This window comes from Akebia trifoliata, chromosome 4 (assembly GCF_017979445.1).
Source record: "Akebia trifoliata isolate Shusen 1 chromosome 4, ASM1797944v1, whole genome shotgun sequence".
NCBI classification, from domain to species: domain Eukaryota; kingdom Viridiplantae; phylum Streptophyta; class Magnoliopsida; order Ranunculales; family Lardizabalaceae; genus Akebia; species Akebia trifoliata.
In genome coordinates this window covers 5,698,439-5,723,750 of record NC_141378.1, presented here as the reverse complement: position 1 = coordinate 5,723,750, position 25,312 = coordinate 5,698,439, and the positions used below count along the sequence as shown (strand labels likewise).

The 25,312-nt window shown below is 35.7% G+C and overlaps 3 protein-coding genes across 3 annotated transcripts; 2 read left to right on the top strand and 1 right to left on the bottom strand.

The window, feature by feature from the left end:
• Positions 1-1,392: 1,392 nt before the first annotated feature.
• LOC147403278 (transmembrane protein, putative (DUF2358)) lies at positions 1,393-9,154 on the top strand. Its single transcript, XM_086438790.1, has 5 exons — positions 1,393-1,628; positions 1,718-1,950; positions 4,741-4,821; positions 8,041-8,391; positions 8,939-9,154. The coding sequence occupies exons 1-5, from the start codon at positions 1,463-1,465 to the stop codon at positions 9,038-9,040; spliced, it is 933 nt and encodes a 310-aa protein (XP_086294916.1). The 5' UTR covers positions 1,393-1,462; the 3' UTR covers positions 9,041-9,154.
• Positions 9,155-12,365: 3,211 nt separating this feature from the next.
• On the top strand, positions 12,366-19,764 carry ARPC4 (binding protein). The gene is made up of 9 exons (XM_086438788.1): positions 12,366-12,521; positions 13,023-13,088; positions 14,356-14,408; positions 15,217-15,244; positions 15,893-15,967; positions 16,562-16,666; positions 18,319-18,408; positions 19,175-19,275; positions 19,515-19,764. Exons 1-8 carry the CDS (start codon positions 12,519-12,521, stop codon positions 19,262-19,264), a joined length of 510 nt encoding a protein of 169 aa, XP_086294914.1. The 5' UTR covers positions 12,366-12,518; the 3' UTR covers positions 19,265-19,275; positions 19,515-19,764.
• A 613-nt stretch (positions 19,765-20,377) lies between these two features.
• LOC147403276 (Tetratricopeptide repeat (TPR)-like superfamily protein) lies at positions 20,378-23,633 on the bottom strand. The gene has a single exon (XM_086438787.1). It carries the CDS (start codon positions 23,384-23,386, stop codon positions 21,347-21,349), a length of 2,040 nt encoding a protein of 679 aa, XP_086294913.1. The 5' UTR covers positions 23,387-23,633; the 3' UTR covers positions 20,378-21,346.
• Positions 23,634-25,312: the final 1,679 nt, after the last annotated feature.

Sequence of the window (25,312 nt, the reverse complement as noted above, 5' to 3'; positions counted from 1 at the left end):
AATAAAAAATGGTTGACAAAAAAAAAAATGTATTTTTTATACTAAAATATATATTTTTTATTTAAATATTTTTTTGGTGAGATGGCTTAAATCATGCCCCACAAAGCAAAGTCTTGAGTTCGAATCCCCCTTGGGGGCCATGCTAATGGATTTATCCTAGGAATTACTTGGTGGGTAAGGGGGAGGGAACTATGCTCCTCTCAAGGATTAGTTGAGTGTTATATGGGCCAGAAGTCATGGGCAAACAAAATAATATAATTTTTGAAATATAAATGTATGGGAGCATTCAAGGAACACAAGTAAAAGCATATGTAAAAAAACAAACATTTTTCAAATTTTGAGTTAGAAGTTTTGGATTGAACAGATTTTTTTGTGTGGATGATCTCTAGGATAAGAAGATCATCCTCACAAAAAATCATCACAGCTTGAAACTTCTAAATTCATCAAAAGTATTTTTACAAATTATTGGTAAAAAATCGACAGTCTATATTCTAAATCACTTTTGATGGGGTTAGAAGGTTCAAATTGGGCTGATTTTTTGTGAGGATGATCTTCTTATCATAGAGATCATCCTCACAAAAAATCATTTCAATCTGAAACTTTTAAACCACTTATATCCTTTAAATGCTTCCCAAATGTACATTGATAAATAATTATAGAGTCGTGATAATATGACCCTCCAGGTGTCATAGTTAATCGACTCCCTAATGTGGACAAATTTGGAAATAGTAGATATGTATACTTTAGGATACACGATTCTCTTGGGATACACTTTTTTATGGGGAAGTGCAACCATGTGTCCCGAGGTGTATAGATCTACCATTCTCGAACTGATTACGTCATGGAGTCGATTGAGTATGCTACTCTAGGATCTCGTTCCAAATGTATATTGATTCCAAGGAAACAACACAATATTGGTGGAGGACGAAACTAGATGAAATATTGAGTCTTAAAACCATGGTTGGGAAACTCATGATAACTTTTATTGCCACATCAACTTCTTTCGATCACACGTTAATTATATTGTCAGACAACCAATGTAGTATAAAACCCTTGATTTTTCAACCCAAAAATCTGTTTGTGTTCTACTTCACTAAAAACATTTTTATTGTTATCTAGATTCGAAGGTTAAAGGAGATTTGATCTGTTGAGGATGACTAATTTTGGGAAAGAAAATGAAGGACTTTTGGGTAGAGGTTGAAGATGATGGCATTCAGGTCATTTTCACCAGTCTTTCACAGAAGACCTTGCTTAAGAGGTGCATGTTATCAGTTTTAAATCAAGGGGGCTATATCACATATCGACCAAAATGAGTAGGGGAATGTCTAAATAACCCAAAAGAAAAGAAAAATCTTATCCAAGAGCCAGAGTCCACAGAAGAAGAGAGGTGACATTTTAACACAATTTTGACGATTTAAAAGAGGCTGAGTTTGTTCCAGAGTTTCTGGCAGAATGGGGAGAGATGATGAAGATCACTACCGCTCCTTCCCTCACTGCTTCTTCTTCTTCTCGAAGCTCTGCCTTCCAGATCCCCTTATTTGGCATTTCCCGGCCCCACATCCCTCTCAAACCCTCCTGCATGCCTTCCACGTGTCACCTTCCCTATCACCACCCCCGCTCGTTACGAGGTTCTTCTTGTTCTTATTGTTCTTCGTATTCTAGGGTTCATGGTTGATGGTTCACTGATACATATCTCATACATTTTTGAATGTTTCAGCTTCGAACGATGATTATAGTAGTCCAGATCAAACTACTACTACTAGTAGCATTGAAAGATCTGAGGTTGACAAGCTTGTAGATGGTATGAACTTTGGTGAGCTTTGCAATGATTTCGAATGCATCAGTAGTCCTTCTGTTGAATCTACAGCCAGACAACTAGCTCGCGATATTCTAGAGCTACGACAAGGCACTCGTGCTCTTGGAACCTTCTCTGTCTCCGTCAAATACAAGGTTTTCAAATCAATCTACATTATTAACGTTTTTAAAATTATTAGTTTTGAAACCCATAAGTTTCACTACATGTTATGTATAATAAGAACAATTTGACGATGGAAAATTTACTAAATAGATGCAGCTTTATTTCTAAAAAGAAATGAATAATATTGAATTTATTTAAGAGTATTATTATAATTTTAACGCTTGACTTAATTATGTGATATATTTTTCTGTATAGAATTCTAATTTTATGCCATCTAATTAGTCATAATATATAGTCCTTGTCGATTATTGTCAGATGTGAAACTCTCACGATGAATCTATTAATGGTTTGTTTTGTCATTGTTCTCTTAATTGGGATATTCTGAGTTTCTTCCTCTACTCATTTGAATTTTGGTGGTCCCTCTCTTTTTCGTTGGTAGATCATTTTAGGGGTTGGCCATTTTGTGCCTTCTCTTATAGGGGTCGAATCATTTGGAGACTTTTTCCTGTTTGCATTGTGTTGGGGCATTTGAAAGGAGTGTAATAGTGGGTGTTGAAAGGCAAAGAGAAGAAATTTCATGGCTTTAGCTGGACAGTGAATATCTCCTTTACTACTGGTCTAAATCTTATAAGAAATGCAAGCGCCTTTTATTTGAAGATTTTTTTAGGCAAAACAGATAAAGTAGTTCTGTTTGAGGGGTTGAAGCTGGGTAACCTTTAGCACTTCAACCCCCCTTTTGAATGGTCTACCCTTGCTTGGCCAAAGTTTGCATTGAAGAAAAAAGAAGAAAATAATGCCAAAAGAGAAAATATTTATGATCTTTTCATAGCTATTATTTTCCACAAAGATTGATTTTATACAATTTTTTTTGGGGGGTGCAGGGAGGAATTACTAAAAGAGGGTTAAATATGTTACCATTTACATAAAAGAATCTATTTTTTCAAAAATTACCAAAAACGAATTAATTGTTTTGGTAACTCTCTGGATTGTCCAGCGTTTTAATGTGTTTAAATACATTGTTTTACCAAAAATGCCCTCTTAATGATTAAAACGTTGGACTGTCCAGCGTTTTAATAGATTGCTTTAACACCCCAGCAATTTAGTCTCCATTTTAAATGCTGGACAGTCCAGTGAGTTGCTAAAATGCTGGACTGTTCAGCGACTTAATTTGTTTTTGGTAATTTTTGAAAAAATAGATCTTTTTTGTAAATATTAAAATATTTAACCCTCTTTTAGTAATTTACCCTTTTTTTCTTGATAGGTGATTGATTTTATACAAGTTGAGAATAAATATGGATGGATGGAATAAGAGGAAAAGAAGGTTAAGAGTAAATTTGTAGGAAGTAGGTCATGTAGGTTTGTTGAAGTATGGCTCAAAAATCAATTATGCTCGGTCCAAGTGTGTGTACTGTTGGGTCGGTCCAAGGTAATTTGGGTTTGGCTTGTAACTTATGTAAGTGACCCACTTATGTGGTTCTTCTAAAAAGGGTTTTGTTCTTTTGTTGTAAGAAGTTTAATTTCAAGTCTTAAGTCTTTTCCCAAGAGAAGAGAGTAGAGAAATAAAGAAACTCAAGAGAGGAGAGGTTTGGAAAGATTGAGATATAGAAAAAGGTAAATCTAAGTGATAAAGGCAGTCCTTGTATCGATTTGCCCCATTTTCTTCATAGTGAAATCGAGCTCCAACGCTCATACCTCCGTGGATGTAGTCTTTAAGTGAACCATGTAAAATCTCGTGTTGTGGGTATTGTGTTCTTATTCTTTTCTTTGTATGGTTGTTTATCTTCTTTGCATTTGCTACTATTAGTTGGGTTAGCCTTCATTGCCATTATCAAACAAGGTCTTGGAAGGTGTAGCATATAAGGTTTTTTATTTAAGCACCCAATAGGTGTTTGACCAAAGTACTAAGTGAGCTTCACAAGGGTGTTCACATGCACAACAAGGTTGACCTTACCCATACCCATTGTTGTGTATTATTTTGTTAGCTATGAGTTTCTCACCCTTTTATACTTGATAAATGACCAAAGATGTGAATAATAACATGTGATAGTAAATGAAAAATACCTTCCTAATGAATCATTAACTAAGAAAAATAAATGGATAAACTAAAACCATATTCATGAATTTAGTCTTTTTGATATGGTGTGATAAACATAAATTGTTCCAGCTCATAAAATAATTTTGGCCAACTGCACAATGTATTTTCTACCAATTAGTTTGAACACATGTTAGATCGTCAATCATATCCTGCAAGGGGGCCATCTCGAAGAATGTGAAGCGGAAGTGCCTTGCACTTTTTTGCGTCTCCCATATTCTTGATTCCCTTATTGGTTGCATTGTTTATCTTGGAAAAGTAAATGTCTCGCTATCAAAATATAGCTATTAGAAGCTATGAATACTTCAAAATGGGTGTCTGTGGCAAATAAATATAGATGCTGTACCATGCCATGTTGTTCTTGCAACCTTGGCATATCTGGGTGCCATAGATCTGCAGTTCCCTAAACCCAAATCCACTTATTTATTTACTTGAACATGACAATGCTGCTTTCTATATTTGCAATTCTTCTATCACTGCTCAGTGTTCATATTGGATGCTACCTCATCCTTTTCATAAATGCTCCTCATAAATTCTCGGTCTGGTTCTGAAGGCACCATTTGATTGCTCTGGTAGTTCAACAAGGGAGATGATTTTTCAACTCTAAAAATGGATGTTCAATATTGCTGATTACTGTTTTGAAATTATAGTTGAATTATAATTTCTAATCTGCTGCCTTTATCTAAATTATTTACTACAATATTCAATATTCGTGGCTCTTCAATTGCAGGATCCACTTAGGACTTTTACTGGTCGTGAGAAATACAAGAGGCCTCTATGGTTGAATGATGCTCTAGATAAACCCTCAGTGGTGAGAACTCACTGTTTTGTGCTTGTATTTATTCACTCTTGACTTTTATATTGGCGTTACTTTGTTATATTCCTCATGAGGTGAAGATCAAGGTTCAAACACTGAGTAAATTGCTCAGTCATTCTGTCCTGTTTTTGTGAAATTTCCAAAGCACATAATCTTGAGTGTTACAATATCGATTAGTGACATGGAAAATAATCACCAATAGGAAGCTTTGAGCTACTCTTGTACTGGTTGAGCCTCATTTTGGTGCAATCTCACGAGGTCACCCATCTCAACATCCTCGTCTTTGCTGTGCTCAATTTGTGAGCATGTTTCTTGATTCCCTCTTAGATGGTCTTATCATCTTCATATGAAATTTTCCTTTTAATTTGATTCGAATGCGTTGGTTGTATAACATTCCAAAAGCACATCTCCACTTTTAACCATTGCACATCCTTCTCAATCTCTCACTTATGGATAGTAGAATTAATATAATAAAATGTTCACTTTGGGGTATTTATTTACTATCAATTTTGCTGGCACATCCTCTCTACGTGTGTTCTCACTAAAGTTGCTCTTCTCACTCCGCTTTGACCCACTTATTCTAAATCCCTTTGATTCCAAATTAACTCTTTAGAGTTCTAGTTTGCATTAATTCCCTTTGTAGTCAATTATCACTTTGTCTTCTGCAAATGACCTATACTAAAGGATTTCCACTTGAATACGAGGAAGTCACTTGAATAATTTGATGAAGTCAAAATATGAATCAATAAATTTTTGATGTTAACCATGTTACAAATGATAGAGCATGATAGCAATTTGTTCATTGATCTCTATATACTGGCTGGGGTATATATAAAGCATTTACATAGAAGGAGACTAAGCTTCATCTGGATATGGCAATATTACCGCAATGCTGATACTCTATAGTAGAATCTACATATGTTATGATAGACTTAATGCCTTCCCCAAACCCATATAACAGCATAAATGATTAAGAGTTTATTCAAAAGAAACTAAAACTTTGTTGCTGAATGAATATCTAGGAGAAATCTGCAAGCTAAATGTCTGGAGAATCATGTGGGAGGGACACTTCTCTGGTCCATCACTGACAATGAATGTTGTGACAGTTTTCGTATATGTGGTGCATTTGTAGTTCACTGGGGTTACTAATGACCTTACTGCATTTTTATCGTCTTGAATCTTGATGTAGAGGGGGTGTAGAGATTAAAGTCATCATTGACGCTGATTTTGGATTCGGTTTGCGTGGTTTAGTTACTAATTATTTGGAAAAAAAGGCATGCAATGACAACACCAAGCTTTAAGCAAATGCTTTAGTATCTTTGTTGGTTAGTGATGCAAATGGAAAACTATGCCCTAAATGATGTTTTTGCGTTCCTTCCCGAAAACCCATAATCTTCAAACTCCTAAAATTCTACTTGTTCTTGAGATTTGAAGGCTGAAAAACATGGAAGCTTGAGGTTGAAGGGTAAATTTTTTATCCTAGAGGTTGAGGACAATGGGTTTGTAGGGAAAAATCAAGGTTTTTTGGAAATGAAAAATAAAAGAATGTTTGATAATATTTTGGAAGAAGAAGAATGAATGAGGGTTAAAGCGGTGGGTTTTAGGAAATGAAAAATTGCCTATTTAATTGTTTGGTCCCTGTCGGCGATTTTTTCTGAATGCTCATAAAAATGGACTTGGACCTCACAGGAATTTGAATGTTAGGGTGATGAATATAGTCTCCATTCTAATTGCTCTGTTGAACTATTCCTCTATTTCTGCTGCAGATGAGAACTTAATAGTATGGAGAAATTGGAAAATGTTGCTTCTCAAGTAAATCTTTGTTAGAATTTCTTTACTCTTTTATTTGGTTTCAAAGATCTCTTGGCAGATTTTTCGTTTGTACTTCTTGCCTTGTGGTCTTACCACTGGACTAGTTAATATCTCATAATAAGATTATTGTGAAAAAATCTAAATAGCAAAGATAACACAATCGCACAAAACACAAGGATTTACATGGTTCGCAGTGTCGTAGGTCCACGGAACAGAACAAGAACAATCACTATTTTCTCATTCGTTTTACAGCCCTAGAGATCTCTATTTATATAATCGAGAGTTATCAAAACAAGTAAAACTCCCCAAAACAGAAACCTCTAGAAAACCCCTTAAGAAAATCTTACATGATCGCCCTTTTCATACCCCTTAAAAAATTCGGGCTGGGGACCCTCGCAGCTCTGCGTAACGCAACAGAATACAAGACATTTACACAACAATTATTGTTGACTATTTCTTAATCTGCAAGAGGAATGGGGACATTGAATCACTTCTTCAGTGCACAACACCAAGACTTGTATGGAGCCACTTCTTTGAGCTTTTTTGACATTTTGGATCAGGTCTTAGTGGATTAAGGAGGTTTTTGGTTGCTGGAGTTGTTTCCTCTTCTATTAGGTTCATCTGGTCTGATTACACTTAGTGATATGATGTGGCATTTTGGAAAGAGAGGAGCAGGTGGTCTTTGAAGGCATGGCTTCCTTAGAGTTTCTCTAATTAAAAATCAAAGCTTTGGTCTTTAGGCCGTCCCCGATTTAAAGTCGTATGTAAAAACGATTGTCATTTGACTGATTTGTTTTTAGGTGAGGGTCCATTAGTAATCCCACCTAATATCATATAGTTCTTAGATGGAGCAGCTTGTCGGTCTAGTTTGTATCACTTCTCTTCCTTATAAATCAATTGTCATTTTATAGAAAAAGCTGTTTGATTGGTCACATCAATGCAAAACATGAAATCAAGTGGTTTCCAGTGAGAATAATTCAGGACTTTGAAACCCTTCTATAATCATTGATATAAAAAAATAAAAATAAATGGGAACATACAATGACAATGTCAAAGCTCCAGGTAATTTGATTATGACAACAAGAAGCCTAAGAAACTCAACTATGTGCAACAATGACTTGACCTCAAGTTTAATAACATGCATGTTTTAATTTGTGAGTTCATTTTAAGCTTGAAAACCGGATTCAGTTTGATTGGTTATAATTTGAATTATTCAGTTATAGAGAACATTAATCTACCATTACACCTCAATGATTCCAAAGCAAGCCGACCAGTTGATTTTGGTAATTCTTTGTCAACTTAGATTTCATTTTTATTTATTTATTAAATGTATTTTATAAATATTTTGCTAGTTAGCCTTCTCCATATTGCTAATTCAAAGGTTGTGCTTTTTTGTTTCAGACAGTGCAAGAAATGGTGATGCTGTCAACCAGTGTGCTGAGCATCAGGTGGACAGTCAAAGGAAGGCCTAAATCTTTACTTGCTAATATAGGAGGAGATTTGATAGTCAAAGTGAATTCCCAGTTCACTCTAAACCAGATAAGTGGCCAAGTGATTGAACATGAAGAATTTTGGGATTTATCTGCATCTTCGGCCATTGCTCAAGCATTTTTTTGGACTTCTCGTCGGTTATTTTCTACATTTGAAGCTGGAAAAGATGTGGCTGAATTCTTTAAAAATATGACAAGCCGTTTTTCAATGGAGAAAGAGAACTTGGAGATATATCCGGACCCTTCTGGAGATCCAACAAAGGTAAGTTCGGATTTTATATGTTTTCTTTCATATCTTTCAAAAAATTATTGGTCCTGTTTTCGTCAAATAGAAGCTCCAGATGCTGATTATTTTTCTTCTACAAGATCAACTTCGCCGCCCTTGTGTACTTTAATTGCAAATGAAATTTGCATATAATGGCACAACTGTTGTGGTGAGACACAGCAGTTCTTGGGTTTGGTGAATGTTGCACCTGCGGAAAGCGGGCTAATGTACATGTTATTCATGTAATTTCTCAACCTAATGCTATTATGTTCAGCACAATTAACTAATGGTGTTTGATTTTTGTACACATCCATCCAAATATGCAGCAAAATATTTTGATTTGAGGTTTAAAAGCTCTCATTTAGAATTTTTTTAATTTTCCTAACACTGTTGGATGTTTTAAAAGTTTCTAGACATACTCATGGGCATAGTTTAAAGTTTTGTACCAATTGCGAAGCATACTCATGGGTTGATTTCTTCTATGTTACATTAAATCAAGTTTGGAAACTGAGCTTAGCGTATCCTATTGTTTACTGTGATTCAGTTCTTTCAAAGGGATGAGGGCTTCCAAAGAGATGCCTACCAGATTGCATTGTTCCTGGCAGTCCTGTATTTTGTTGTACAGTTCTTGAGAACGACCTTGTGATACATTGCCTCTATATTTCTCCAACTGTAATTGCATGTAGTCACCTATTTGTTCAACATGGAATGTATGTATGCACAATACTTTATCGTATGGAATTTCAGTATTCTTGTTTGCTGGATTGCTTTCTTACCAAGTATTCAAATCCGCAAATATAAACACATCATTTTTTCTGGCATTAAAATTTTGTGCCCCCCCCCCATACTGATTTTGGCCGCTACATACCTCGTGATCATGCTATGAGTCACTTATATTCTGGTATTTCTTCCTCCTTGCTAATGAGGTACTTGTCAAAGATACCAACGCTCTAGTCAAATAGTAGTCTAACAGTCTTTCGTAAGAAGGAATTGAATTAATCTGCATGGTCTATTGTCACTTGTTTTCCTCGTGAATTTTTGGGATCATAATTGATCATCTTGTATATTGGAACTGATTTGAGGTCTTTATTAGTCTCTTTCTGTGTTCTGTTAATTGATCCATCACTTCAGATCGTCTGACATGTCCGTTGGTGAACTTTTAGCGCTTATCCCAACTTCTACAACAGGTCTGTTGTCCGGGGGTCTTTTCATACTCTCTTTACTTGAAGTGTATGAAGGTTTTTTTTTTTTTTTGGGGGGGGGGGGGGGGGTGGGGTGGGTGAGTTTGGGTGTCTAGCTCAATTACATCGACCCTTGCCTTAAACTGGACCAAGCCAAGCTTGACCTGAAAGGTCGACAATCACTGACCTTTTTATGATCAACTACGACAAATGAGATAGGTCAGTTCTATCTCTTATGTCTATCTAACTCAGTGGAATTATATTTACCCAACAACTACCTCCTATTGAGATCACAGGTCATCTGATAGTACATTATTGTGTTCTTGAACCAAAAAGAGGGTAGTACATCTCTCTCGTGGATGTTCGGGTTCATAGAGGGTAGGCCAATTATCAATAGGAGGTTCAACTTCCAAGCCCTCCTCGTTCCTTGTATCCCTCTTTCTTTCCCTTTTTTTCTCTACTTCTACCTTTCTATGCTCTCCCTCATCTGTCTTCATCTCTTGAAATATTCTTTTTCCGGGGTTCTACTTCAATGAATTCCATTGAAGAAGTTCGTTAACGATGAGATGGTTGTGCATTTATTATGCTCTGTTAGTATTTTCCTTTAGGGCTATACATGGGCGCCAACATGGAAGAGAGAGACTAATGGAATCTCCACCATATCCATACTTGCTTGGCTGAAAGTGTCGATCAATGGTGTTGTACCCCTCTTTCTCTACCAATCAAACACACCCTATTTGGATGCTTCAGCTGCAGTGAAATTCTCTTGCCTCTTTGCAGTTCCAGTACCCAAAGATGGTACCACTAATTCTTGATTAGTTATCTCCTCACTCACATTGACTACAGCCATTAATGTCTGAAATTAACATAATTTACAAATTTAACACAAGTAGTAGTACTGGTAATTGTACAAGTTGAAAATAAATAACCACTAAGCTTAAAGGATTATTTGCAGCAACGCCACCATCGATGAGATTGAAGCTGCGAACCCTACCTTTAGAATCTTTGGTTGTGAAATAGTGAGCAGGTAAGTAAGTCGGAGCTGTAGAAGTGCTAATGCAGATATCCAAAAGAAGATCATTTTTAGCCTGTAAAAATAAATACACAACTTTTTATTCAAATTAATTTAGTAATTAGAATGTAGATTAATAGGTAAATTAAAAGAAATAAATTATACCTCAGTAGTGGAGAAGAAGGTGGGTTTAAGAAGTTTGATGTCGAATGTTGGGATTACGACATCGGTCAATGTTTGATTAATACTCAGATCACCAAGTCTCTCTCACCGAAAAAGCCCTTAATAGAACCCAAAAAACCAGCCCTGCACCATAAAGGATTTTTTTTAATATATACTAATCTATACATCCATACGTCTACCCATCAGTCTTATTGGAAAATTACTAACCCAATTTGAGGAAAGATCTTAGGAGTTAGGACAATTTTCCATATAGAAATCAGCAATCTCCTTAGCAGTGAAGAGTGGGCAGTTGTTCTTGTCCGGGGCTGTATGCATGGTAGCTACTAACCCCCCCAGTACTTGTTCCAGCGATGACATCGAAATAATCCGCAATCCTAACTTCTTCACCATCAAGTTCCTGTCACCAACAAATTCATTTACACAAGAAAATTAGAAAACATAATAGAATTTGCATATATGCAAAATACATTATGAGTTTGAATTTCATACCTTTAGTTTTTCTTCAAGGAAGGCCAGCATAACACTTGGAAATATTGTAGATATCGATGGTCATGATGTTTCTATACATGTTTGGTCTACTTCATCTTGGAACACATCAACATATATAACACACTCACATCCTACAACTAATAAACTTAACAACCCAGTTCTTAAAATCCTTTTTTTTTTCCTTAATGTCCCCTCCTCCCTATAAAATGGGGATGTCAAACCATTGAGATTGATTAATCAAATAGTCAACTATTCAAATGGCGATCTTGCAATTTTGAAATGTCAAGATTGACGATTGTAACAAGGTTGATCTCCAATCGCTGATTCATGTTTTAAAATTGGTTCAATTTTTTTATAAATATATATTTGAAATTATTATTTTTCTATTATAAAAAATATTAATAGCTCAATTGGAAGATCTTATTTTACATAAATCACAACCATTAATATTATTAAAATCACAAACATTTATATTATGAGTCGTGCTAGAGTAACCTTAAGCTGGAACCTCATATCGCACTTCTTGACGTGAAAGTGGTTAGGAACCTATACACTTTCACATCAATGCAAAATGAGGTTCCAACCTGAGGTCACTTCAGCATTATTCTTATGGTATTAGAATTTGTGTCCAATTGTATCTATTTAGTGATTAGTCCACTAGTTACTTTGATCCCGTTTTATTATTATAGGTAAAATGAATTTAGAAAGAGAGGGTTTTGTTTTCGGTAACCTAAAATATTGGGACAAAATGCCATTGTATTCTCCAAACGTTGACACATTGAAATTTACCCATGTGAGACAAGCAGTGTTGCACAATGAAACGGGTTCATTTGCTTATCAAAATCAAAATGAAATGATTAAAACATGTTTCACAAAGTCCATTTATAATTTCAATTAGAATAAATATTCAAGTTGAAAGTTCTAAAAGAATGAGAGGAAAATTGAATAGAAAATAATACCACATCTCTGGGCTTTATAGCCTATATATATATAATTTAAATTTTTTTTTTTTTGTGGATAAATAGTTTTATGGCCTATATATATAAGATTTAAAGAAAAAAACATCAATATTTTATTTTAGGTCTAATCAAGGTAATTATTATTATTATTATTAAATAGGATGGGGAAAGGGGAAAAATGTGATTTAGATATAGCTCCCCACATTTTGATGAAAAAATGTGATTAATTTTTATTTGCAGAGGCGTACGTTAGTTTCGAGTAAAGAAAAGCTATCTGATTCTCTGCTACTCCGTCAAGCGATGGTAAGCAAGAACAAAAAACTCTAAATTGTTCTGTAATCCGATGCTCTTCCTCTTAGTTTCAATAAGTTTTTACTAGATCTGTAAACCTTTGAGATCAATGGTTTTCAATTGTAATTTTTTTTTGCCTTCTCTCTCGATAATCGATCGATCCCTTCGACATTCCATCTTGCTCTAATATTGGGATCTTTCTATGAACATTTGGAAATTTAGGATCTGATATTTTGTTTTGTTCATTCATTTGAGATGGGATTTTGTTGGATTTTTTAAAGTTGTAATCGTTGAAGGATTTGATTTCGTTTTGCAATTTGTGTTTTTTAATAGTTTCAATTTTCATTCTGTAATTATTAGCTGAAGAAATTTTGTTGGAATTAAGCCTAATTGTAGAAGGATTTGATTTGCAGTTTTGTATTGTTTAATAGTTTCCATTTTCACTCTGATATCAAAACAGAAGAACACGTTTGTAACGTCTCTAACCATTTTTCTTTTGAGTGGTTGTTCCAGGCGAACTCATTGCGTTCGTATTTGATGTGCATACGTAACACTCTGGAGGCCGCTATGTGCTTGCAGGTAATATGCTGGAAACTATTAGTTTTAATTTCTTTAAAATTGATATTTTATACCTAGAGACGATATATAATAGAATTAAAGAGCATAACTTAATTTATAAACAATCTGTTCTTTCTTCCAAATCAAGATTAACGGTAACAGCAATATGAAAATCTGTAATAATAAAAGAATGCAACTTATCGGTATGTTAGTGAACCACGTTTGTTATCAAGATAGAATTCATCTCTTCGTCTGTGAAAGATCGGTGTAGGGCAATTGAGAAAATGATCTCTTGTCTAAAAGGATATTGGTTTGGTTAAAGGGATCAATGGTATATTGGGTGGGTCGGGGAACCCACACGGTAAGATAATCGAGGTTAGTTTGGTACCGTCGACATAAAAAAATAGGTGAGCTCAAAAGCACAGAAGGGGCTCTGGTCATTCTTTCCTCCAGAAGATCGTGGATGGAGTTTGTGCGGAAGATAATAATTCCAATCAACTTGAGCTATCTTGATCTCGATACATCATGGAGTACAGCGATAGTATGTGTAGCAGACTTTCCAAACCCATTATTGAGGATCTTCTCAAGGCTATAATGGAGGTTTCATGCTTGAAGAGGAGATCTGAAATTGGTCTTCCTATGTTTCAAAATTGTCAATTTTCTTCGTGGATGACAGTAAGGTATTGGAATTTCTTAGAGACGTGGATTCCATGCTAATTGGAGAATCAATGTTCTGCTGTAATGGTTTCTGGAGCTTGGTTCGGTCGGTGAATTGGCTGGCTTTATATTGTTTTGCTAGGTTAAGTTCTTTTGCTTGCCTTGGGTCCTATGGACCAGATTCACCTTCAAACAGAAAGGCAAGACTTTGGTGCTGGCTTGTGGCTATGAGTATGACCATCCAATTTTTTTCCTCCCTAAAGAGCATAAGTGATCCCAAATATTTTGGAGATCGGAGTTGTGGCTGATTATTTTCTAGTGATGCTTGAGATATTTCCTTTCTGTTCAAAAAAACATCTAAAAATGAAGGAAGATCGGCTGAGATCCAAATGAATACTGATTTCCCATCGAAGAAGACAATTGACGTGGCATGCCATGTAATGAAACAATGGGGAGCTGATTTTCTTAATTGACTTATACATTTGTCTTGCACAATCTCATAGGAACATACAATTGAATAACCGTTTGTTACGTGGGAGATACTGCCCTTTCAGCAAGTTTTTACAGTTGATGCTTCAAATTGCACTGAAAAAATAAGAAACTCAAGTTTACTTTTGTGGGTTGCTTGCAGAATTTTCCTTGTCAAGAAGTTGAAAGACACAACAAGCCAGAGGTCGAATTAAAGTAAGTTAATCTGTTTATGATTGGATATTTAATTAGACCATCTTTGCTTGACTTTAGAATCCTATTCTTCAGTCAGCACATAACTATAAAAGAAGTAATAATAATAATAATAAACAAATTGTTCAATTAAAACAGAATGGTGAGTAAAAAGTCTATCAAAAATTTTGGAAAATAATTTAACAAAAGAAGAAGATATTTTGGGTGTTAACTGCAATCTTCCATCAGCGGGGCTATAAATTGTATTCCATCTTTCTTAGTCTTTTACTCATTCATCTCAGCATCCCTTGATGAATTAACAACTGCAACATTGCACTTAACAAGCGAAGTCATCTTTCCACTAGTGGGATAATCCAATCACTTCCACTAATCCATCATCTTAGCCTTATCTCACACATTTGGGTTTGTCTAAGCAAATTCTGTTCCTCAATTCAATTCTATCTAGAACTACGTCTTTTGTCATTGAAAGCGGATTCATATATGCTTTCACCATCTCAATTTACGTTCATTTGGGCCTTCTTCTTGCTCTTTTTGAACCTTCAACTTGTATATTCCTTTTCACTTGGGACATAGTCAGCTTTCATTGAATGTGCCCAAAATTATTAAACAAAGAAATCTAGTAAAGGAGTACAGAATTCAGTTAGAGAAGATCATCAAAGAGAGAAGAAAGAGAGAAAAAAAAATGTAATCAAGAGGCTACAAGAATCTGAAAGGGAACAAGTGCAAAGTGCCCAAATTATTCATTCATAGTGGTTGTGTACTGGTATTTTGCTGCATCTAAAGGTTCTGATATTTCCTTTGTATTTTTCAGGACCTCCCCAGAACTTCTGCTAAACCCTGTAAGAGTCTTCTTCTTGACATTAAATATAATGGTCCCGTTCGTAGCTCACCACTAGTGCAATTCCTTACACTCATAATTTTTGTAAAGAGTAATTTAATTCCTATGCACCTGTTCTCTTTTTGGAATATAATTTTCATAACTTATTAAATAAAAGTTATCCTTGGTCTTATTTATTGGATGGTTTGCATAAATTAGACTCCATCTGTGCATGCGAAATGAAGCCCAATTAGTTATTTACATTTAGCAAAAAGTACACTGATAGTTCATCATTGAGGTTTACTAAAATAGAAGCATTGGATTTTAAGAGATCAGGGTTCTGGCAACCAAGCATTCATTGAAGATTACTTGAAGACAAAAAGCATGAAACCATAGCATTAATGCCTAGACAAAAAACATTTCCTATTATTTGTTTCATCTTTTCTCTGTCCATTGTAAAATTCTTTTTTCACTCAAGAAATCTTGTAGATAAGTGCATATCTTTTTTTTGTGTGTGTGTGTGTGTGTGGAAATCTTGAGAATATTGAAAACTGTAGACTTAGAAGTTTTGTACTTGGCTTCATTATTTTGTACCTGAATCATATTGACTTTGCAGTTATTTGGTGGTGGTTTATAGATTATAGAATTACTTCTGCAACTTCTGTCTCAGGTTTTGATTTGTCGAAATGAGGCAGAAAAATGCTTGATAGAGACATCCATCAATTCCCTTCGCATAAGCATCAAGGTGAAATTAAATACCCTATATTTTAAATACTTTTTGATGTTTATAATACTCACAGAGCAAATATGCCACTTTTACATGATATTTTAAAGAATTTCACATTAAATACTTAAATTCTATGCGATGATGGTGTCCTTAAAGATCCATGATAAGCCTAACCTAGCTCTGTGGGTGCTAATTGTGAAAACAACAATATCTGTTATGTATTATGGTTTTGTCATTGTTCTTTTTAATTAACTTTAGTGGTAGTTGGAGCCTTTGAAATTTGGTTCCCATCATAATTTCGACAAAGTACTCTATAAACTTGTACTTACCCATTTATGAGCAGAAAGTAAATAACCATACATACTAAATGCATGCAAATTGCAATTATGGATCCGTGTCATTTTGTCTTGCATGCAATTGATATCCTGATATTTCTCAAGGAAGCTACACTTAGCAGAGAGTCAATATGTCCTTTTATTCTTGTTCCCTCAGAATTGTGTCTCTTGATTTTTACAGAAATATTTGTTTGCTGATTTAAAAGGTATGCCTTTTTTCCTTTTGAAGTTTGCTTTTCAATTTCTAACTTATATGCATGTCTTTCTTCTTGTATAGGTAAAGCAGGCAGATGAGCTTGAAAACATACTGACTAAAAAATTTCTTAGATTTTTGTCCATGAGGGCAGAAGCATTCCAAGTATTAAGGAGAAAGCCAGTACAAGTATGTTGGTCTCCTCATATTAAGCTACCATCAGACTTTTCTCCATAAAAGCTAGAATACTCATTAGCTGTGATCTGGTCCTAACATTGGACTTTTCTCCGTAGAAGTTCACTACTACTACTACTACTGCTATTATTATAATGAGAAGCTGTTACCTGGATCGAAGGACCACTCTCAGCCTGGACCGCACTAATAGAAAAATGCCATGTGGATTCAATTAACTAGAGTTTTAACTTGGGTTACTAAATCTTGTTTCGTGGGCCAAAGTTAGATTTTGTTTGATTCTTTCAATAACTTGCCAAAAAGAACAAGAAAAAGAAATCCAAAGAAATTATCCCTTTAACTTGTCAAAAAGATTAAGAAAATGAAACCTAGGATTCCAAGGGTGAAGAAGAAATTTTGTTCGATCTCTCTACTCCTTTTCCTCTTCTTCTTTCCCTTCTCCTATCAATTTTCTCTTATCCCTTTCTAATCTTTTTTGTTTCATGTTCCTTACCCTCAAATCATATCGAGGCATCCAATTCTTGAATTTTGATTTATGTTGAACTTAATAAACATGCATTTGATCATACGATTTTATCCCTTAATATTAAGATGAGAATCATTTTTATCAATCTAAGGAGATTGAACTACAAAGGATACCCCCACATGCCTCCTGCTAGAACTTTATTGATTCCTAACTGAAAGGGGATATTCCATGCTTATGTTGTAGCTGAAAACCATTGTACAAAATGACATAAAATTATGAAAATAGTGGATGAATGTTCTTGAAGGTTCTTTATGTATCATGTTCCTCATCCTCAAACAATAATGAAAATAAAGGATGAAAGCTCTTGACAGACATTTGCATTACCCTAGAATAGCTACAACTACAAATTGTGTATTTATCAATTTTGTAAACACAATTTCTGAAGCAACTGGGTTTAGTGATCCATCATTGCCATCCACCAGTGATTGTAAGAGGGTAAAACCTTTTTTTTTTGATCTCCTAACAATAATGGTCGTAAGAGGGTAAAACCTTTTTTTTGTTGATCTCCTAACAGTATTGGTATTAGAGAATAAACCACAGATTCTCCACTCCTTTTTTCTCCATCATTGATAAAAGATTTATTGAAGAAAGAAATCTGTATATCATTGATATACAAATCCATGTTGTTGGGTCCGTCATTGATAAATCGTTGTTGAAGATCCATTTTATATGAATCCATGTTTTCTCCATCATTCTAAGAACAAGTCTGAGATCCTTCTTTTTTTTCTCCATCATTGTTCTTCAGATTTCTTTCTTCGATGGGTTTCTCGTGGAAGTATGGAACATAGAGAAGACGTTCAGATAAGGAAAGTAATGAGAGAAAACATGTATCAACAAAAAGGAAGGAGAGACGTTTTAACTAGGGTTAAATTTCAGAATTAAGTGAAGCCATGTGGCGTTTTTCTATTGAGGCGGTTCAGGCTGAATCTGGTCCTTTGGTCCACGAGACCTTTTCCCTATTATTATTATTATTACTGTTATAATTATTACTATTACTATTATTGTTATTTATTATTATTATTATTATTTAATTATTTATATTTTCAGTTTGAACAATTGTACCACTGGATGACACTTGGTAATGGTTCCGTAGTTTGATGTTTTGCTTTTGTTTACTTTACAGGGTTATGACATCAGTTTTCTCATCACAAACTATCATTGTGAGGATATGCAGAAGCACAAGCTTATAGATTTTATTGTGCAATTCATGGAGGCAAGATCAATGTCGACTTCAACGTTTACATTGTCTTTTATGATTTCATTGCCTAATTCTAGATTTGCATGAATGTAATCATCATATTAAATTCCTGCATTAAAATCTGGATGTGGCTAGTTTATATGAAATTATTTTCCATGTGCATGAACAGAAATTTGTTTCAAAACCTCCCTGACTTTGTCTCCTCTCTTGGTATCAGCTATTCGTTCCAACTGCTTCACATTTCAAGTTAACCAGATCTTCATATTAAAATGAATTCTTATGCTATGCAAGTAGTAAAAAATTTACTATGTTTTCATAATTTATCAACTCAGGTTGATTTGCTCTGCATTTTATCAATAAGACTTCATATCTTTTCTTTGTTGCTGAGAACACATGCCATAACAACACCTGCTTTGGAATTCCCTTACCAATGTGGGATATATGGCCAGTCAAAAAATACAAGTTTGAGATTTCCCAAAATAGAGAGAAGGAATTTAGAATTGGGTGCGGGGGATTTACTGAATCTTGCTGTGTCCCAAGGTTTACTTTTCCCAATCTTCTCTTTAAGATGACCAATAATGTTCTTCATGGTTTGCCCTTATGTTTTAACTTAGGCTTCACATTGCACAAATTAGTCCAAAACCAGATCTCCCTGAAATGCAACATTGATCTCTGGTTTTTTTGTTTTGTCACACTGTAATTTTTTGCAATTTTATTGTATTATTGTTACTTTTGTTTTTGAAGAATGGTACTTCAAATTTGTAATTCTCAAAAAATGCAGGATATCGATAAGGAGATAAGTGAGTTGAAGCTATCCGTGAACACACGAGGGAGACTTGTGGCAACAGAATTTCTGAAGCAATTCATCTAATACTTTCGAAGGTGACCACCAAATCCATTTTATTTTGGATTTTCGATCTCATGTGTCCATAATCTCTATGGCACAATGTAGCCAACTCGTTAGTTATAAAAAGTAGACAAGTGAGGTTTTGAATTTTGGGGTTTCTGTTCCATAATTATTCGACCTTTGTTGTTTAATAAAGTATATTTCTCAACGTATGTACCCTAATTATTTGGCCTTTGTTGGTTGGTATTTGAAAAGACCTTGTTCGTGAATGCAGGGTTTTATTAACTTCATACTTCTTGAGCACGACAACCAACGAAGAAGCAGGAAAAGTCAGTTAGGCTTGGGCTCAGTGAAGGAAAAACTAGGGTTTAGTGTTCTTGAAGGTGGAAAACTACTGAATCTATGTACAACATGAACATCTGTAAGCGAATACTTCTGTTGTGTACTATCCCATGATTTCCAATGTCACTTGTTTCTTCTGCAAAACCTTGCAAATGAGAATTTTGTGCAGTTTCATGTCAGCATTTGGTGGTCTTATGACAATGGGCAAATCATCATCAAATTGTTGTCCCAACAATTTGGGGTCAGTTAAGAGAGGTGTTTCTAGTATGTGACCGTCACATTAAAAATAAAAAATTGAGGCAATAGTAAGATAGGGCACTTATGGAGGGTAATCAAAAACAATTTTGTAAAGATTGAACCTACAGATATCAAGGAGTGAATGAGAAATTAGTAAAAGAAAGAAAAGAATTTGGTTTAGACAAAACGCCTCGCTTTTTATGGAGAGTGGTTTTCATGCTTTTAGCACTCAAAAATTGTTTTCTGAGTTCTAATTTATCGTTTGGTAAAAACTTGAGTTGCAGAAGGTTGAACATAGTTAGAAGTAAGAGATCACCCCCCTCCCCCCCTGAATGCATTCTTCGTGAGAGAGTACTAGAAAATGGTCTAAACACTACTGTATCCTTCATGCCTAAACCCCTTGATTTTCTCTGAAAAAATCCATAGCCTTCCACCTCAATGGTAAATTTTCTTTTACCATCATCTTCAACCTCAAGATTCAATCTTCTTCAATCTTCAAACCTTAAGAAAAAACATAAGGATTTTTGCAGAATTTGAGAATGATGAAATTTGGAGAAGAAAATCGAAGGATGTTGGTAAGACCTATAATACAACGTCCAATAGGTTATTCCCATGAGATTGAAGAATGCATTTTGGGAGAAAAAACAAGGGTTTTTGAATAAAGTTGAAGAGGAGAGCATTTAGGTCATTTTCTATTACTTCACAGAGAAGACTTTTGCTAAAAGATATGCCATCTGTTTGAGAAACACAAGGGAATCTCAAATATTGACCAAAAACAGGAGGAATATCTCTAAATAAAAAAAAAAAAAAAAAACTTAAATAAGATTTGAGCCCTGTAATAAATTCATCTGATTTTTCTCTAGATGAAAGCGCCTTCTCTATTAGGATTAAAAAACCCTGAACCATTTACTTGAGTAAGAATGTGCTCCATATTGTCCATGATAATTGCGATCGAATCAATGATCTTGAAATCCCAATCCAGCTATGCCTTCATCAAGATTCCATTTGTTTCCATGACGATTATACTCTGAATGAGTACCATCTTGATGTACCAATTCATGCAAAGCCCTGGATAATTGAACCACTGGCCTGACTTCAAGCCTGTCTTGAACAAATCCCGTTCCTTGACTTCAATAAATTCTTTCCAGAACCACGTCTTCTGTTATTAAAAGTGTGTTTAGATCCGCTGTCACTATCTCAATCCATGTTCAATTGGATCTTCCTCTTATTGTTTTAGAGCCTTCAACTCGCACATTCCTTCTAACTAGGGCCACAATCAGCTTCCGCTGAACGTGCCCAAACCATCTCAATCAACTTTCTCTTGGTTTTTCGCATATTGAAGCTACTCTTACATTTTCAAGGGGCCATTGAACAATGATTAGACTACGAATGTTTTCTTAGCTAGTAGGCTCAACCCTCAACATAATTCCAACACATTCTTTCCAAGGCTGACAGATCCTTGAGAACTTGAAGACACCTAAAACAGAGCTCACCTTCCAGACAGAAAAGTGAACATTGCATGTAGACTCACCAATAGTCCCCACAAGAGCAAAACCCATCCTTAAAGTGATGGAAGCGTTTCACATCCCTCACAACAATTTCTCTATCAACAATCTTGGATATAAACTTGGTTGCTTCATGGCAATCCCTGCACACTCGAAGGTTTTTAGTTATCAGGAGTCTTGTCCCTGGTCCCGTATTCAAGAGTCCAAAAGCAATAGCTAGTCTCTCGCTGTGATTACCCAACATCCTCTCCTTTACACTCTCTTCAAGATCATGCAACACGAATTCAGTCTTCGGGACATAACCCATCGCCCTCATCTCTTTATCTAACCTCTCCAACATCTCTACGATCATTTTATGTTGAGGGTGGCTCTTATCCTCCATCAAAAATGCATGGAGCCTACCGTTCACTTCAACGACACTGTAACCCGGAACCTTCTTCGTTCCCTTCTTCTTCATCGCCTTCCTCACAATAGCTACTTCATCCCATTTTTTAGCTGCAGCAAAGATGTTCGAAACCAATGTGTATATTCCTGGGTCATCGGGTTTCAAGTCAAGTACCTTCCTTGCCACGATCTGTCCAAGCTCCAACTTTCCATGGTTACCACAACCCGCAAGTAGGGCAACCCAAACAGGGATTCCCGGTTCATCCACCATGGACTCAATCAGGTTGTGAGCTTCTTCGACCCGGCCAGCACGAGCGAGAAGATCAACCATACAAGTATGGTGTTTCTCACTAGGTCGGATTTTGAATTCTCTAACCATGAGATCAAACCAATGTAGACCTTCTTCAACAAGACCCGAATGACTAAAAGCCGATAGAAGAGAAGCAAATGTAGTGTGGTCGGGTCTTAATTGTGTCTCCTTCATATGAAGGAAAAGTGAGAAAGCTTCCCTTCCACATCCATGGTCTCCATAGCTAGTGATGATTGCATTCCAAGAGATTACATCTCTAACCTTCATCCGATCAAAGAGTATACGAGCACTTGACAGGGAACCACATTTTGAGTACATATCAATCACTGCAGTACCCGAGACACAACCAAATTCAAGTCTCCTCACAATATAACCATGTATAGATTTTCCCAATTTCAAATACCCAATATGGGAACACGCGACTAGTGCGCTCACGAGTGACACTAAATCAGGTTTGAATCCAAAATTTTGCATCTCAACCAATAATCTAAGTGCATCCCCTGCATACCCATTTTGAGCAAATCCAGAAATCAGAGCACTCCATGAAACCACATTCTGGTAAGACATCTTCTCAAAGACGCATGAAGCAAGTTTTAAGAATCCATTCTTTGCATACATGTCAACGAGGCTCGTTTTGACTACAATGTCCATTGGAAGATCTCGGCGGATCATATACCCATGAATAGAAAGACCCATTTTCAGATCACCGAGATTTGCGCAAGATTGAATCAGACCCACCATAACTATTCCATCTCCTTCAAATCCCTCTCTTTGCATCCTCCTATAAATACTCACTGCTTCATTTGCCAATCCAATCTGAGCAAAACCATTGATCATCGTCGTCCAAGAAACAAGATCCCTTTTTGGCATTCCATCAAATACAATCATTGCTTCATCCATCTTTCCGCACTTTGCATACAAATTTAGAACCGAAGACCCAACAAAAACATCATCTTTGTATCCAAAATCAATTGCCGTGGATCGAACCTCTTCGCCCATTTTCAAATCCGATAGGTTCGCACATGCCTTAAGAGTTACGGTAAACGTTGAGCTATCGGGTCTAATTCCTTCTACAATCATTCGATGATACAAACTTAGGACTTCAAATGGGGAACCCTTTCTAGAATAGGCAATGATCATGGAATTCCAAGTGGATACACCTCGTTGTGGCGATTCTTCAAACACGTGGCGAGCCGATGTGATATTGCCTGTTCGGGCATAAGATGCTATTAATTGGCCATTGGAGTCTCCAGTGTTGAAGATTCCAGACAAGATCATGACGGCATGGATTTGAGAAAGAGATCTTGTGTCTTTGCAGGATGAAAGGAGAGGTTTTATTAGTCGTGTGGAACCGTAGAAAGAGTGCATCTATCATTTATAATTTAAATTACATTTCCCGCTATGTTTTTAAAAAGCCGTTAATATATATTGTTAGGTTTACTATTGGGAATTGGTTTCGGGTCAGGTTGGACTTGGATCTTACCCGATTGATGATCAATTTACTCGACCGGAACTTCAACAATAAATCAAGAAACAAATGGGCCTTTATATTTGCACTTACCTTTTTTCTCAGTGCACCCACTCACCTAAATTTCCATAAAAAATGTGTTATAAGTGAGTGCAGTGAGCATAAATGGTGAGTGCAAATTGCCTGGCCCATCACAAATATATAATGTAGGTATAGTTCAGGTAAAATTTGGATCGACATCAGAAATATTCGACTAAAAATTTCATTTACAGAAGTACATAAGATGTGAAAATTAGATCATATTTTAGAAGCAACTCATATACATAAGAAGGAAGTTTAGGGTATGTTTGATTGCATATGGAAAATAGGGTGAAAAATCAATTTCCATGGAAAATGATATTTTTTAAGTGTTTGATTGCACATGGAAATGGAAATTCATTTTCCACCCCAATAAAAAAGTCCACCAAAATATAGATTTCACTTTCTCACCTATATGGGTGGGAAAGTGAAATCCACCAATATTTTTCATCTCCAATTCTCTTCACTCATATCTTCTTCTTCCCTACCACCACCACCATTACACTAATCTCCTCGTTGTCGTCGTTGTCTTCGTCAGCATCATCTCCGACCACCTTTTCTCTCTCTCTCTCACCTCCTCCGCCACCATCACCACCACGTTCTCCCCCTATCTTCCTCATCATCTTCTTCCTCACTTACCTCCGTCGCCTCCATCACCACCACCTTCTTCTTCATCACTTACCTCCATCGTGGCCGTCGCAGCCACCGTACTCGTCGCCTCCACCGCCACCCTCGCCGTCACCACTGTCACCGTCGCCACATCCTCCCCTCTCTCTCTTCCTCCTCATCTTCTTCTTCCTCTCCTCCTCCTTATCCTCTTCTTCTTTTTTCTCATATTTTTTTCATGATTTTATCCAAGTAAAATCAAACAATAGAATTTGATTTTCCAACCCTATCTATTTTTCATAACTATTTTTTCATGAATTTCAAATTCCATGAAAAGTCACTTTCCATGCAATCAAACATACCCTTAGTTAATTTGGATAAGATTGGGTGAAAAAAGAAATGAAATTTTTTTGAGAAAAAAAGAGCTATTATTGTCACACCAATTCTTATATAAAACATCAAAGAAGTACACAGTCAATGTGACTTTAGTAAAAGTTGGTGTGACACTAGCAAATACAAAAAAAAAAACAGAAAAAAAAAAACATGCCAGCATGCGTACTCCCTCCTACTTATTGCCCCAAATCCTTTACTTGAGCATTGTGCTCAAGCTCCTTCGGGCCTACCCCATTGCCAAAACTCATCTTTTATTTTACAAGAAAAATGATATTTTTTTAACATTTGATTAAATGATGATTTTTTTTCAGCTTACCGCCGCCCTAACCTATGTTCTAAAACATGCATGCTCTGCTCACTCATTTTTATGGTTTTCCAAGAATCACCAAATGTTCGGTCTTTGTTTCTTTTCTTTTTTTGGTTTTTTGTTTTGTTGATATAATGGTATCCCTGTTGATAGTGGGCTAGACCGTGACCAGACTTCGTTCAATCCGTTCATCCGACAAGACTAATCCAAGGTTCTATGCACCAACCCACACAATACACGCAACTTTTTTCGAGGGCCGTGAAGAGACTTGTTTAATTTTTGTTTATTTTTTTTTTTATAGATAAAATGATACAATAAGCTCATCAAAGAAGTAATACATGTTAATCCCATCTCTAGAAAAATTAAGGATATCAATGATGCATTGGAAAAAATTCACGTTCCACCTCCTAGTTATCTATTCTATTTTTTGTTTTTGTTTTGT